At 51.4% G+C, this 17,162-nt stretch overlaps 1 protein-coding gene across 1 annotated transcript; it reads right to left on the reverse strand.

The window, feature by feature from the left end:
* Nucleotides 1-999: 999 nt before the first annotated feature.
* Nucleotides 1,000-13,217, reverse strand: LOC131212957 (GTPase-activating protein CdGAPr). The gene is made up of 7 exons (XM_058207054.1): nucleotides 12,858-13,217; nucleotides 9,914-11,766; nucleotides 9,552-9,835; nucleotides 9,163-9,485; nucleotides 8,478-9,100; nucleotides 4,810-8,202; nucleotides 1,000-3,799 (listed from the first exon to the last, which is right to left on the reverse strand). Exons 1-7 carry the CDS (start codon nucleotides 13,215-13,217, stop codon nucleotides 3,718-3,720), a joined length of 6,918 nt encoding a protein of 2,305 aa, XP_058063037.1. The 3' UTR covers nucleotides 1,000-3,717.
* Between the last annotated feature and the right edge of the window lie 3,945 nt (nucleotides 13,218-17,162).

Here is a 17,162-nt window from a genome sequence, read left to right on the forward strand (position 1 = left end):
TACTCGTGCGATGACAATCGGAAGATGTGAAGTAACAATGTCTTCCAAAACCAATTTGAATGATTTTTTAAGGTCACATATCATCAGTACTCCAGACACTTTGGGTCCTTCCCGAAGTAAATTCATGTAGGAGGACCAGAACGGAATGCACCCATTCCACGATGGCCGACGGCGGATGCACAAAGGCACCAGTGATTACGGAACATAATTGATTTAATCTCCGACTTGTGCCAGTGCACGGCGGTTACGGTGCTTCTAGACACTCTGGGAACGGTGGACCGACGGGCGCAACACCGGCACAGAATACCGGGGGCACAGAATAAACGGAAGGATAATGTGATTAATACGCCCTCGGGGGCGCCCATCGGGCTTCGATCAGGACCGCCAACTGATCGGCCGGGTGGAACAAAATGTTTAAAATGCAACACCATCTGCAAAGGGCACGCACGAGAATGGTTATTTTAAATCGCGACCGACCGACCGACGGCGTCCGCCCTCGTTTGTTTGGTGAAAATATTGAATTTCCCATTCACGACCCCTACACGGTTTGAGCGAAAGGTTACAACAGAACGGAACACACGCTTAGGGAAGTACTCGGATCGGCGATAGGGATCTACGGGACTGTGCGAGGAAGGGCACGGATAGAGTCCTTGTAATTTCGTGTCGTCCTGGAGGTGTGATGAAATGTAATTGTTTAAAATCTGCCTCCGTTCCGAATAAACACACTTTGCCGTCGGAGCGATAAGGATCAAGTTCATGATACATCATAATTAGGTTTAATGATGGAAATGTCTGCCGGAGAGCTGGGCGGAAAGATTGCAGCAGCATTTTAAGATAAGACAAAAAGTCACCGCCGACCACCTTTGGTTCCCGTTCCGGGCTAGTGCACCGGTAATTCGATAAAATAATTTCGGACCGAGTTTTCTGACGGCCTCTGGTGCGGCACACAGCAACGATCGTAATGGTAATTAGATTTCTGCTTCTTTATTATAACTCTTGCGAAAGTTTCCTGTGGGGCCGCAAAAATGCGAGAAACAGTCCTTTGGCCCCCTTGTGTTTTGGCTGAACGAAAAAGCAAAACTTGCTCTCAACACTCTTCTCTTACGGCCTTTGCTGCTTAGTTTTTATCTCTATCATCCTTTTTGCGGTTAGATTTTCATATCCGTCGCTTTAGTAGTTTGTCCCAGTTCATTTAGCTAATATTAATCTGTTCTCCTGCTTCCTTTTTGTGGGTCACTCGTTCCAAAACACTTCCACAGAATCCTCGTTCCTAGTTCGCATTCTCGTTCATTCTTGCGTACGGTTTGTTTTATTCTTCAGTAATCGCTACTATGTATATCAAGCTGTTGGTGCACAGAATTTTTACATAAGGACTTGAATGCGAAGAATGAAAATAAACCACGTCAGCAAAACTTATCGAGCTTCTGCACCTTTTCTTACACTCTGGGATGTGATGTACACGTAGCGTTGGGCTTATAACGGTGGGCACTAAAACAAGCGACACGAAACAAGCGATTATGTACCGTAGTCTCTCTCTTCGGTTGTCTCTTAGCTCATGTAGCTTCAGAATATCTGTTCTAGCCATCCTCTGTGGCGATCCTTTTCGCACCATTCTGCTATCACTTCCGTTACTTTTGATAAATCTAGTTAGAGTCATACATTTTGCGTCTCATCGCGAATTTACTTAACAGGAGGATTTCAGTTGTGCTCAGTATTATCAAGCACAACTATTTTAATAATTCTCATTTTGTTTCTACCCACCGAAGCACGGTCGTATTGGTATTGGTTGACGGGAAAGACGGGAAAGAGTACAGCCTGGGATACGCGGTGTCCGCAGGACTGCTATATAAATATAAAAGTGCATGCGAATTACTTATGTTATTTTGCTTTTTAATATCAATTCTTCTGCAGATTATATATTTACAGGCATACTATAAACCGGGCCAGCGCTACGTGGCCGGTGTGTGATGTTTGGGAAAAAGCGTTCAAGTGAAATCAAATATCTTCAACATCAGAATGAAGAGTAAGAGAACGGTATCTTCAAAATGCTCCTAGCTGCTCGTTTCTTCGCGATCGTAGCGATTTGCAAAAGAATTCGTGAACCGTCCGCATGTACTGTTATCAAAAGCGTTAATTTAACAATCATCTCTATTCCTAGCGAGGGCCAGCATCGTACTCTCGGATGAACTTGCAAAACTTTTACTTTACAAAATGTCCAAAATGTTATAAAACTGTGGAACTTTCGTATCGATTCAAAAACTGGAAAAAACGAACACGTTTCCACCTCAGTTCGGCCATGCACCGTTTGTTTCGCGAACCATCTGTGGAAGTTTGGGGAGCTTATTTAATTTAGCTTATCATGAACATCGGTAGAATAATGCAAACCTTCTGCTAATGTATATCATTTTACTGTCGATTCAATTTCGGCTGCTTATTGTCGTTCCCCGCGTTCACTGTGTTATCTAGACTGTGACTGAAATCTTTGATTTTGTTTTAACTTCCGCGTGATACCCCCTTAAATCGTGTCAATTTTCATTCGTACATAAGAGCTGCCGCCAGCTGGCGTTCATTTTGCTCATTCTCATGCGCATTATTAACGAATTTATAGTTAAAAAACGAAACCACATTCATTTGATGCAAGCGACGCGTAGCGAAACGGTTTCCGTGACCGTTTTTTGCACTAACCGTATGAGCAAAGCAAAATAGATAACTTTTGTCAATAACTATATAAAGAAAATAACATTAAACGTGTCTAAAAGTAAAGCCAAATCGCCAAATATTTGCCCAACAATGTCTAGTGAGCCGTTTCATAGAACTCACAACTTTAGCACGCTCCACCCCCATCGAGAATATAAACATTTTAAACCAACAGCTAAAAGGGAAACAAAAAAACAAATCCACGACGTACTTAAACGTATAACCTCATACTCAAAACACACGTCCCTATATGCATTAAATCCTCCGTCAGCAAAATGCACTTTTTGCAGCCGCCATTTAAACGATACGATCCATAACACACTCTCCGTATAAGCATAAAAACGTATTTACAACTCATGTTACGGCGTCGGTTAGCGGAGAAGTAAGTAGCTTATCGGCGATTTTTTAAAATTTCGCTGATACCTAGAGCCTGGCAATTCACACACATTTTGCATCCCTGTTTCGGATGCCCTTCTTTAGGCTCTACAACGTATTTATTAGATTCGTTTGACGCCTTAACTCGACGTTTTATCGGCATTCGACAGACGTTGGTGTCGACAGGCCGAAAAATGCTTTTAAGAGAAATCTTCATAAATTCATAAGCGGTTGTTCTGCATTTCGCATTTTGGCCACATTTAGCTACAGTTTATATATCGATTCTCAAAAGAAACGAGTTAATTGGAAAGAGGAGAAGTATGTCGATAGACAAAAATCAATCCTTTTGCTTTTCGGTTACATGAGACTCGAACGGGGAACTAATATCTACCCCATCGGTCATGTCCCGCCGCTCGTGCTTGAGAGGATGTTCAGTGGCAGACTGGCTGTGTTTGTTTTTGTAGTTGCTTAATGGTTCCTAGTCCATCCCAAATCCGTAATGGTAGTAGTATATAGCTAATGTTTCGCAATAACTGGAATCACCATTCGCTGCCGGGCAAATGCCTCAATCATAACTACATTGTGAATTTTGCTACCCGTGCTGTCGTCACAGCACTCACGGTTAACAACGATGGCCCGTGCTGGTTAAGACTGGTTTTGCTGCGATCGCGATTCGAACATGGCCGCCACGTCCTTGATCGAGATGGGAGGTGAGCAACGGTCTCGTCTAAAATTTCGTCGCAAATAGAAACAAATAGAAAGAAGGCAATAGTATCAAAATGACAGTAAAACTTTTTTTTAAAATTAATGATTATTCTAACAAAGTGCCGTATGTGAAGGCAGGTAACTGTTAAACAAAGGCTATGGTTTTGTGCTGTGAACGGCTCCTTTCTTTCATGCGTCGTGCTGAAAGACGTACATTGCAGCTATTCTAACTTTTTAACCAGTTTCAGCAAGAACGGTTCGCCAACATTCCATTCTACGAATAAATGAGTAAACATTTCTGTGTATTTACTTCATTTGATAAAGGCGTTCATTAAAATGTGCTCAAAAAGTGAAGCAACATTTTAAAAACATTGCAAAACAAAAACATTACAAAATGTCAAAAAAAGTTTGCCAATGAAACAAACTAATTAAGGATTAAAAATATACAAACAAAAGTATAAAAAAGGACAAGAACTTGAACTTGTATGCCCGTCTTCGGAATGAAACCATACAAGACGGACGCAAGCTTGCTAGAACTTGTATGCGACGCCGGTTTGCGTCTTTGCTAGCCGTATTCAGGTGCAACAGGATTGTGTCTCGGGAAATAGAAAGGCGATTGTTCGCTATTCAATCTCCGAAAGCTATTTTAAAAAAGTGCAATACAGCAGCAAGCAAAATTTAATTTGTGATGTTATCTAATATAAAATAAACTCAAATGGGCCGAACTAACAGCAACCAGTAACTAACAGTAACAATAGCGAACAAACAGTGGAGAAAGACGTGAAAACGAGAGAAGCGAGTGTAAGAGACAATTGCATAGTCCTACCCTAGACATTTACTACACACGGTGCACGGGATAACGAGCTGACGAGCGAGTAGCGTAGTGATAATAAGGGACGTTGCGTGTACCGCGTGCCAGTAGTGGTAGAAGTAGTAGCAGTGTAGTGTTGTTGTTGATGGTGATCGTGGTGTTGTATCGTGACCCGAAGCGTTTGCCAAGGAACAACCAACAACCGGTATGGAGCTACTTACTGTGTACTGTTGGAATTGCTACGCGTAACGATGACTTGAGCCTTGACGCCACCGCCATTGTTGAAACTGTTCCTCGGCGTTTCCCGATGTTGCTCCTTCTGCTGACCGTCCGTCGGTCCAGCTGGAGGATAGTCCATGCTGCTGCGTTTGTCAAACTTTTGACGCGTTTTCAACTCGAACTTGTTGTCGCACACTTGCGAGATTGTGGCGTCACTGATCGGACCACCGCCGTTGTTAGTGGGTGACCCCGCGGACGTTCCGATCGCCACCGTTCCCACCACGACTGGCGGCGGTGGTATGTCGTTTTGATTCTTCTCATCACTGATGCGCCTCGTACGATTGTTGGGTACCGGCCGTAGGGCCACTATCGTCGGGGTGGTATTTTGCGCCATAGCGACCGTATTCAATGACACGGACCCTAACAGTCCCGGGTTGGCGGAACCTTCCAGCAAGCCTCCGAACAGTCCATCCGATGACAGAAGCTCCGCGCGGGACTTAGAGCGAAAACGTAGCGAATCGTACTTCTTGTCACCCCGGTCGGCCACCACGTCGCCTTCCTTGAATTCGCGCAGTTCCGATTTCGATTTGGATTTGGCTTTCCCACCGGCTCCACCGTAATCTCGCTCGCCCTTGAATGACTCCGAGCGATACTTTTCATTTAACTGGTGCCGCCGCTCTTCCTTGATCTTCTCGATCCTCGAGCGGTCCAACTTACAGCTGCCTAACATCTTTAGTCCGCTGCTGTGTCGCTCCTCTTCCGAAACACTCTCGTCTCTGCGGCGACCAGTCGCTCGGACGAGCACGGGTTCGCCACCGTCGCAGGCGTTTATCATGTTCGCTTCCCGATCATTTTCGGCGTAGTTGTACTGGACGAGCGATATCCGATTTTCGGTGGTTGGCGTGATGCGCACGTTGTAGGCACGCGCCTCTTTGGTATCTTCAATCTTCGTCGAGAGATCAAGCTTCATGTTGGCCGTCGGGTCCTGGTTTCCCAGCGAAGCACCACTCTGCTGGTGCTTATAACCACCAGCGATTCCTTTCACTACCCTACAGCACTCGGACCCGAGCTGCGGCTTCGTACCTTTCCCGCCATCCGTTTCCCCACCACTCTGGCTGATGTCCACATTCTCCACTCCGGTCGGAGACCCGGCGCTACCACCTCCGGTCAGTGGTGGCAGTTTCTTTGGCTGATTTAGGCTGCGTGGCCGGCCACCAGCGTTCAGTTCGAGCGATTTCCTCCGGTTCGGATTGTTTTCGTTGAGAATGTTCTTCTCCACTTCCGAGATCTGGGCAATGCTCTTGGTTAAGCCCGCCACGTACCCTTCCAAACGCCGTCCGCTGCCAAACTCACGCACGAACGCATTCTCGTCCAAACTGCGAGTGAAACTGGCAAACGCTCCGCCACCACCGGTGCCATCTTTACCACCGCCCGTCGTGACCGCCCCATTGGCCGCGCCCCCTTTGTTGCGGAACACAACGCGATCACTGGCACCGGAGGTTAGTGAGGACCGAAACTGATGCTGAACACCACGCGTAGCACCGAAATCGAACGGAGGTGCCACCGCCTCGACTGGGCTCGTTTCGAACTTGGTGGCCAGTTGCTTCACGCTGACGTTCTGCGTCGGGGACTCTCGGCTCAGCTCAATCTTCGGGGCCACCTCGATCCGGTACTCCATCTCGTTATCCAGATCGCTCCGATCGGCACAGAGTGACGAAAACTCATCATCGTTGTCCGTAAGTAACGCAGACTTGGGGGCCGTTGTGTCGGTTTGTCCATCGAACGTTCCTGTACTAGCGGGCGTCACTGGTTGACGCCCTTGCGAAACATTCTCGTACACCGGAAACGTGTTCTTCTTGCGCAGCTCCACATTCTCGTACAGCGAGAGATCGTCCGTGTTGTCGAACTCGAGACTGTCTTCGTTGACGTCCGACATTGGCACGTCCTCGCTTTCCTCTTCCATCACGACGGTTCCACCGGCCGATGCCACTGGCCCACTGCTGTCCAACGATTCATCTTCACAGCAATGCAGCATTGCTTTAACGCTTCCACACGCGACCGTAGCATTATTATTGAGACCATCCTCTTCGGTGGAACGGGCGCTTTCGTCCGCGCGTTCCGATTCGCAACCCAACTCCGGTACCTCGTGAGGCCTGTCGTCACGTGGCAACGGTTCGTCCTGCCGCACCAGATGATTCACCTCGGACACAACGTTCTTCAGGAGCTTCACCTGCTCGTATACCATCGTTTCGTCAAAGTTCGTCTCCAGCAACCGTTTTGCTTCGGCCCCGGCGACGGCGACTGCTTCCGGCGTGGCCATTGCAGACTCTTTTTCACGTTCGTCTTTGTCAACCGCCGGTACGAGTACGTTCTCGTAGATGCTGCGCCGTTCACGCCGGTACGCTTCCTCGTCGATCAACTCTTCTTCGTGGCCCATCATCATGCTCCCCCGGGAGGGTTTCTCCCGTGGGGTCGTTGGAGGCGTTATAGCGAACAGATTGCCTTCCTGCTCCTTTCGCACCGGAGACCGTACGTTGTACGTAATGTTAATGGTGGCCTTGATCGGTGTACCGGGTTTCGGTTTCTGCCCGAATGTGGCCATCTCCACCGGTGCAGCCGCCGCGCTGCCGTCTGCCTGCACCGTTGCACCGTTCGGCGAGAGGTCCGGATGAAGGTTCTGGTAGGCGAAATCACTCGGAGTCATCGATTGACTAGTGTTGGTGGTGTTCGTCGTCGTGTTATCCGACGTGAAGTTCGACGCGGTCAGCTTCGAGTTGCTGGCACCGCTCAGATCGAGCGACAGTTCCCGTTTCATCGCCTTCAGATCGGCGGAACGCTTTGACGACGGTTTGGGCGCCGGCGTCGGCAGCGGTCCGCACTCTTTGGAATTCTGTAGCTCGAGATGGGTCACCAGCGCACCGGCAATGTCCATCTCGTCGTAGACGGGCGTACCATCCCCCGGGCCGTTACTGGTCGTGGTGGTGGTGGTGTCCGTCGTGGTATCGGTGGAGCTGGTCGAACCGATCAGCAGCGAGTAGCAGGGGCTCGGCACGCCCGGTGACTGCGGCGTTCCGGGGCCACCGGGTGCCACCACTCCCAGCTGCTGCTTCGAAGACGGTGCTGATGGTGTGTTCTGTTTCGAGTGCCCATGATGGTGATGATGGTGGGACGATGGGTGGTGATGGTGATGATGGTGATGGTGGTGATGGGCCTGCGAAAGTGATTCCGTCGCTGACCGGCGCAGCAAGTTCTCGGAACTACTGCGCGGCACCAACTCACCATCAGCACCGCCGTCGGCGCGAGCCGCTGCTGCCGCCGTCGCCGTCACCGGTTGGTGGTAGCTGTAACGGCCAGGGTATTTCGGGGGTTTCGATTGACCGGAAGTAAGCAGAAAACTGCAAAACAAATGAAACAAAACAGGATAGAATATTGGGGCGGGGCGGACCGGGACAGGGATACGAAGCAATTCGAACGTCACGCAACTAAGAGAGAGAGAGTTGGACAGGACAAGCTACGCATGCCGGGGAAAAGAGACCCAGAGAAAAAGAGAGAGAAAGAGATAGATCAAGAAAGATAGTTTTAACGCCGAAAAAACTCAGGAGTGACCCATTTTTGCCAGTCTCTACCATTGCGCGATTCGAAAGGCGGCGTTTTACTGATTCCAATTTACCTCTCGTACAAGGAACTCTCGTTCTTCTTCAAAACAGGCGATGCGGTCGCCGGTTGCGGGTGTTCGTCGACGTTCATCGACTGAACCTTGGCGCCCGGATTCTGGGCGTCTTCCTTCTTTCCCTTAGCACCGGAACCGGGATAACTGAAGCGTGTCTCCTTGATCGGCGAAGTATCGAACTTAACGTAGCCGTACTGCGTTCCTGGATAGGAGTTCCTGAGGCCCACCATCTCTACGACTGACGACGACTGTCCTTCCTGGTCATCGCGATCATCTCGAGGAGGTTTGTGCACCTGAGCGCTGGTGAAAATTGTGTTCATCATGCCCGCACTGGAAGCGGCGGAACCGGCCCCGCTGGTCCCTCCGCCACCGATCACCGTGTGCTCGGGAGTGTTACAGTCGATGAACTGAATATCGCTCAGCTGGTCTTCCAGTTTGTAGCGTTTGCAGAGACTTTCGTCGTCCTGCTGCTGGCCGGTGGAGCTTTCGCACGCACCCCATTGCTTGTTTGCCTCCGAGGGGCTGGGAATGTTCAGACGGGGCTGCTTCTTGGGACTGGGGTTCACGCTGTTACCGCTGCCAACATAATCTTCCGGCCGTGCTCGTAGCGTGCGCCGAACCGACTGTTGGGAAGAATGAAGTTTATTGTAGATAGCATGAGTAACCTTCTCCCGTTCGTACATACCTCCTTCACTACTTTCGGGCTACTGACGAGGCTTTCGCTTTCGGAGAAAATTCTCATCTCCGGTTCCTCCCGGTCAAAGTTCAGCCCAAGTTCCGAGAGTTCACGAGACGGGCACGTCACTGCACCGGCACCATTATTGCCACTGGCCGTTCCGGTTCCACCGCGCATCGGTGACTGCAGCAGATCGAAGTACGAATCGTGCGACACCGAACGGCTGTGGCCAGCGGTCCGTAGACTGTCGACCGAGTTCGAGCGCATGCAGCTACTATCGATGGCTAGATTCTTACCATCAAACAGATCAACACCGGACGAGAACAGCAAACCTACGGGAGGGAGCAAACCTGCACTGATTAAACCCGCTCTGCTTGAGTGGCCTCTCATGGACTTACTTTTTGCCATCTTGTCCAGCAACCCACTGGAACTCTCCTTAATGCTGACGCTTCGGCGGCGATCGTCCTCGTCATCCTTGCTCTCGTCCAGACTCGCCGCACCGGAGGCATCCGCCACGGACGGCAATACCATCACCATTGGGGCGCCCTTCTCGCCGGATGCCCGTCCGCCGGCAGCCGATCCACCGTACCCGGCCTTGATGTCAGTGTTGCTGTTCGACTGGCGCGGTTGTCGGGTGAAGATTGACTTCCACGACGAATGCGATTTTCGCTTATTCCAGCTTCTGGCGGAAAAAGAAAGGTGGGGCATAAAACACGGATTAGATATCATCCCATTTGTTGGACCCTGCTCGCGGCTTTACCTTGGAACCGGTAGCACCGTGTGATACTTGTCCGGCAAGCTGGACGGTCCGCCACCGACTTCAATGTAGGACCCGATGTGTGTCGACGTGCCAATGTTGATCGGGACCGTCTTTTCGCTCTGCTCCACGCAGTTCCGCCGGATGCGGGCCTCCTCCAGGCTGAGCAGTTTGGCGCCACCGCCGCTCAGGCTCTTCGGGCGCTCGGACATGGTCAGCGATAGATCCTGCTGCTCGCCCCCGCTGCCGGCATAGTTCTGCACGCTGTTGCTGTCACTCAGCGAGTTCGGTTGTGACTCGACGTAATGGCTCCCGAAGTCGTCCGCCGTGTCGTCGAAGATCTGCTCACAGTTGCTGATCAGATACTCGGTCACGACGGCCTGTACCCCGACGCCACGCAGTGCAGCAACGCCGCCCGACTCAAGGGCCGGGCTGCGCAGCAGGTTCGGTGCCCAGACGATCGCAATGTTCCGCTCCGTCATGCCCGTGTTGGCCGAGTGGCGCGAAATCTTGAACAGATGCGTCGCCAGATACTTGAGCGTCCGGTAGTGCGGTGGCGGCAGCTTCTGCACCGTCTGCCGGATGAGCCGCAGCTTCAGATCGGTCGGTGCGTCGGGCCGCGTTTGGATCGCCTCGACGAAGTGATCGTACAGCTGGTACGTGCAGAGCGGGTTCGGCAGTTCACGGAAGTACATCTTCAGCAGCGAGCTGACCGCGTGAATGTCCTGCCGAATGTCCGGATGCGCCAGATCCGGAATGCGTTCCTCGTCGAACGCCCGCCGTAGCTTCTGGATGTTCGACGTAATGCCCGACAGCCGGTAGATACCGTCCACGATGCCGTACTCTTCGATGAACTCCGCGCAGCACTTCAGCACCATCGGAATGTCCTGGCCACTGTTGAGCAGGTGCTCGCCCAGGTCGCACGAAAACACGCGCTCGCGGTAGATCCCGCTTTGCTTGAGCCGGCGCCGGGAAGGGCGCGACAGGATGAAGCTGCGGAAGAACGCGATCAGCTTGCCGTGCTTCCGGAGCACCGGCTTCGTCGGTGACACGGCCAGCGAGCCAACGAGCGGGGCCGGGAACGGCATGTGCCGGGGCACCTTGTCCCCGATCGTTGCCACGCAGCTCTGCGGAAAGAACCCGACCTCGTACTGGTTCTTCTGCAGGTGGCTCTTCTTGCCCCGCCACCAGATCGATTCGGCCGGGCTGGGCATGTCGATCACGGAGATCATGTCGCCCACCTCGATCGAGATCTCGTCGCACGCCTGGGCCACGTACCGGCGCACCCCGTACGCCGCGCCGACCGCCGGCGTGTTGATGCAACGCATCGTCTGCTCGTCGGCCACCGGCAACCGGCGGCCCTTGTTGTCGATCTGCAGCCACGTCAGCACCGGACCGCAGGTCATCGCGTCGGACGCGATCACCGACAGCCGGACAAGGTACGCTCCGACCATCCTCTCCAGCTGCTCTGCCTCGCCCAGGCCACCGTCCGGTGGACCGTCGCGCAGATTCTCCAGCTCGCTGACGCGCCGATCGTACACGCACCGGTGCAGCATCTCGTCCAGGAAGCACATGTTCTCGAACGATCGCTTGATCATGAACGGATCCGAGCGGCCCGCCGTCACGCGGATGATGAACCACAGGTTGCTGCCACAGGCACCCCTCGGGGGCACCGGACCGGACGTCATCGAGTTCGCCAGCGACGGAGCCTGCGAAGCATTGAGATCGGACGGCGCTAGACCGAGCTGCGAGTCACTGCGACCCTCGTCGCCCTCGAGCTGGACCGACAGGTTGCCGAGCTGGACCCGCTCGTAGTGGAAGTGGGCGCACTCTTCTAGCTTCGGGAATCGGCAGGACTGGTGTCGGGGCGAGCGCAGGGTTTGCATGATGGAGCGAGCGGGAACACCGAAAGCGAGACGAACATGAAAAGGGTCATGAAACGATGATTTAGATGTAAGCGAGGAGGCCTTATGGCAGTGGTGGGCGAATCGGAGGCGCTAATCTGCCGAATCGTGGAATGAACAAGAACCCTAATCACGGAATGATGGTCCACTACGCTGCGGTTCGTGAAGAATCGGGCCTTAATTCAGACACAAAAATGGGGGGCTTCAAAGGGGCATTAGTTGGCATCAAAAGCACAGCTTAATCGCCATCGAGCCGTAATAATTACAAATCACCGAATCGCCAACCAGAACCGGTCAGGTCGCCCAGCGACAAATAAAATCGGATCGAACGGGCACTTCGATTCTTCTTTTGGGGAAGTTTAAGTATCGAATTCGTTTTCGGAATCCATACACGCGCCGGCGGCGAGTCGTATTTTTGTGGATTAAAGGGCCTTTACGTTCGACGGTTCGACATTTGCATACGATACGGTTTCGGGCAGCTAGTTCTGGGTCCCCCCCCTGGGCTAGAGCTTTAAATTGAAGTTCCATTTAAATCGGACGACCAGAAAAAAAGAAAGAACCCACAGCAGCACCTCAGAGCTGGGATTGGATGTGACCAACACATCCACCCACACCCAATCCTTGGGAAAGTAATTAAAATGGCTGTCTATGTCGCCCGGAGCGCAATGGCCAATGGGTCGGGGAGTTGTGTTCCGAACCCTGTTGCGAACCTTAATCAACGCATCGAAGCGGCAGCTTTTCAGCAGTGCATCATAATTGAATTAAGCGTCCCCGGTGCCCGGTACCGGGGCTTCCTGGCTCACCCATCCCTCGTTTGGTAAATTATGCATGGCTTTACACCTACACGGGGAGGGAAACGGACAGACAGGAATATGTTTGCCTTCGAGCGATATGAGGGAAGTGGATTACGGTGAGCGAACCTCACGGTCAGGGCTACTGGGATGAGAAACGTCCCGAGTGCTCTAGCTGCCCGCAGGCGGACCATTAAGGACCTGATTGCCGTGTTCTACATGGGATAAGGACATGGCAGTTAGACCCCTTACCCCGTTCGATGCGTTCTGGGAGCGCGTCAGGTTGGCACTCTTGATGTGGACCGCGGCCGACTCGCAGGAAGTGGTCGATAGCTGGGACGCGTTCATCACCACCGACCCACTGTCCGAGTGGACGCTCGTGTTGAACAGATCGTAGTTGATCTCCGACTCGCTGTCGCTGATGGTGCGCGGTTTCTCCAGTACGGCCGCCATCTTTGCGCCACCGGAAGTGGGTGGAGCGGAGCGCGGTGGTCCACGGTCGCGCTCGACGATTGACGACTCGCCGACACCGCCGCCGATGTCGATGGAACGGTGATGCTGCCGATGGCTGGCGGCGCTGATCGACGAGTCCTTCCGCATGATTTGGCTCATTGTGACGTTGCGGTGGAGTGAAAGGGCTGGGTTCTCCTATTTCGCCAAACTCTTCTCTCTCTGCTTGATTCTCGTTCTTGCTTGTTCGACTCAGGATCAGATGCCGGATCACCTCAGGGACAGCTTCCGAGAGCCCTTTAGCACTCCGAAGCGGTGCTGCTAGGCATTTTGTGCTTCCTCCAAACGTTCTACTCTACGGCGCTACGGCTGACTGTGGCTGGGTGCTATCGTCTGCCATACCGTGCCGATAGTGCCGTACATTCCGTTCCGTTCATTTCCCTTTCACTCGATGTGATGCTGCTGAAGGAAGTGGCTTCCTGGAAGTGGAAAAGAAAAGTCACATAAGAACATCGCCAGTCACACACAGGGATCGTTTAGAAATCAATCAATCGTCTGTCGACGCTGACTCGACGCTGTCTGGCTCGCACGTCGGTGGCATGCAGCAACGGGGTTGGCGAGGGGTTTCCGGTGTCCGTGGTGCAGCAATCGGTTGCTTCTTCTGCCGACCCTCGAAGTGCAAGGGAGCCAAAGCAAGGCAAGCAACCGTGAGCAAGCAAGCACAGCATCGCTGCCGTGCTCCGGAAAGGTTAAATTTAAATACAATTATTTTTGGGTCCAGCCGATCGAAAGCGATGCCTCGATGATCTTCTCCGGGGGAATTGAAGTGAGCAAAGGAGCACGGAAAAAGAACCGCAAAACTGGAGTGCAAGATGCATCTCGAACGCCGCCGCCGCTGGTTGTATCCCTTGGAGAGCCTCAGTGGATCAATGGATGCAAACGACAAACGGAAGTGTGTGTGCGTGCGGATATTTGCATTACCAATGACTCTGAATGCACCACTTCCGCTAACGACAGGGCGGGATTTTGAACCACAAGAGCGACGCACAGTGCGACAACAATGTTCCGAGACTGAAGAAGATATCCTCTTAGAAGATTAAGGTCTTCTTAGCATAGCATCATACATTGATTGACACATGCCATTTTACCTTTCATTTCGCTCATCATTTTGTAGGCTTTGGACTAACGTTCTGTTACTAAATTCAATAAAAAAAACAGACGACATAAACGTAGTTAATAGTTTTCAAAAATCCTTACCCAACGAACTCGATGCAACAAAATGATGGAAAAGATCCAAGATGCATTAAACAGAAACAAAAAGCAAAAAAACTACACAGTATGTTCAACAAATAACGAGATTTTTTTTATGCAAAATTTAAATGCAGCCATCAATCAATTAGTTAATTTGAAAGGTATGTTCTTCCTTTTCCAAATGCATCCAGTTTTAACGAAATCGAATGACAAATTAAAAAATTAGGCGCCTTTATGTGACAGTAGATCATAATAGTCGGAAATAGTAAAATGGAAATAAGGATATAGTCACATGGTACTTTTTGTTTTCTGTTCACAAACGAAGCAAAATGATCACACGTGACAGAACGAGTACAAACTATTCTTTTCTTCAAATCATTACGTAAGCTTTTCCAAATAAGGTCGTTACTTGAATTACACTTTTCAGTCCGCATCCTTTTAGTGAAATTTCCATCCACAGACATCATTTTATGAATGATTTCGGTCTTGTGGATGCCCAGGGCTTTTATTAGCCCGTTTCAAGAAGCACCCTAGCATCTAACACCGACTAAAAAATCCTCAAAGTGGCATTTGAAAGAGCATTTGTATCCTTGTTGAGCCACCGTAAAATACGTTCCGAATAAGGGTGGCGATAAATTTGAGTGAAACAAAACTGGAGAAAAACAAAAAAAATTGTTCTAGGATTGTTTCGCTCGCCTCGATCCAGGAACTTGCTTGCCGCACTGTGGTACGGTATGTTAATGCGCACAATGGAAGGGCCCGAAAGGAAAGGACCACACTGCTTCTTGTGCCCGGCTCAAATTGATACTGTTACTTACCTCGGGCGAACCGGGAACCGGGTTACGGGAGCACAGGACGGAAGCGCGTCCCACAGGAAGTGGAAGCCACACGCACCTTCGCCCATGCTAGGCGTGCGGCAAAAGAAAGGGGATTTGGATGGCTTCCGCGTGGCCAAACCGGAGATTCAATATTCCATTTCAATCTGCACCAATCGGCACAATGCACCTCCGCGCATCGGTGGGTACTGTGTATCATCATCGGATGGCGTTTCATTAGAATTCAACACCAGAGAATGCGAAATGCAGCCACTCGTGGCGAAGGGGCGAAAAAGTGAACAAACCGAATGAAATATGCATTCGACTCAGGCGGTGGCACAGCATAAATTGTCCTTTTTAATACTGCTGCTGCCGGTGCCGGTGATACTTCCGTGGCCGCAACTATACTATCATTACCCAGAACCGCCACACCATATTGTGGCACACGTGGAGTGCCCTCGACCGTACCCTGGAAGGGCGCTGCTTCAAAATAATTGTATGCTAAATACGAAGGCAATCGAACTCAACGGCCGCCGCTGCCATTGCCTTCCAAAGCTGCACCGGCCGGCCGAAAGTGCATAACAATGCACAACACTCTCAGATTTGCATCGAACCCTGACGCAACCCGAGGGGACCCGGTCCGTGTCGATTGAGTTGCCGGCTTAAGACCCGCCGCGAGAATCGTTTCTTGGACGGTGGCGATGCCGCTGCACCACGCTCTCGACCCAGTTTCACAATCGTGTGAAGCGGCCAATTTACGGCAGGCCCTCCTCCAAGCATCGTGGTGCTAGCCACGGCCCATGTACGGGCAAATGTGGACCGTTCTTCAGGGGGAGAGGCACAACAAAAGACACCCTCTCCCGTGTATCAGTCATCACTGAAATTGACCCGTCTTATCCGTCAATCACCATAAACTGTAGCGTGACGACGACGACGGCCGATTGGAGCATATGTCGGGGTGTTATTGAGGAATTATTAGACGCGAAGGGTGCTGCACAAGCACAGCTGTGCCTCAGAGCACGGATTGTCCCCGACACCTGATTGGATACCCAAGGCACCCAGGTGAGGTGAGCCCCTCCAGGGCGCACATGTTGGCAACTTTAATCGTTTGTCACAATAAGAGGCCCGTAGGTCGACCGAAGGTCCGCACGTAACTGGAATGTGCCGCCGGAATGTGTCGAAAATAATTTGCCAGTCGCCACCGAGCAGCCTCGGGTCTCGGGGACTGCTGCGGAGATACCGATGGAATGCGTGTCAGGACGTCAGCGACGGGGCATGATTTCTCGCCCACTTACCAATTCCCAACTCAATTAACGATTCAGAGGTCTGATGCATACGATGGGGTAGGCCTGCCTTCTAAACGGTCACATTGATCAACGACGCGGCGACTGGATGACGATTCCGATGCGCAATTGGTGGTGCCGCCGCGTGACTTACGTGCTCCGGGTTTACAAAATCAAGTCCCTTCTTTTTGCCAGCGGAGTCGCTACGCCAAATGGGACCCGCAGAAGTTAGCCACAACCGGGGCGTATTACTTCCACAAAGTCACATAATGAAACCAGATTTGGGCACTGCCCCTTTGGTCGCGCAAAGCTTTGAAATTGGCAGCGGGGTTTTATCGGAACTTGCAATCTCCGCACAATTGTTTGGTCGATTTCTACGCAAGGCTTGCGCCAAACAAGGGCTATGACAGTTTTGGGAGCTCACTGGCAGCGGCGCTTCGAATAAACCACGTTTTTGGGAGTCCCAAATTTATGTCTGTTCCGTGGAGTCCAGGGACACGATAGGCTAGAAGAAAGGCTAGAATATTAAACTACTCTAGGCAGTGCTTTATCGCTAATGTTCACCTCGGATGTCATTAATTGATACCACTAATGGGCCCACACACCTTCGCAGGGTGACACGTTCTGTCCGAAATGCGCTGGACGCTAGGTCTATAATTCAATTACTCACTCGTCGGAAACTTCCCTCGGCAGACCCAAAACTAACATCGAAACCAAACAACAAACTAACCAATGTCTCCCCTAGACTGAGGGGAGCG

Source organism: Anopheles bellator, chromosome 2 (genome assembly GCF_943735745.2).
Source record: "Anopheles bellator chromosome 2, idAnoBellAS_SP24_06.2, whole genome shotgun sequence".
Lineage (NCBI taxonomy): Eukaryota > Metazoa > Arthropoda > Insecta > Diptera > Culicidae > Anopheles > Anopheles bellator.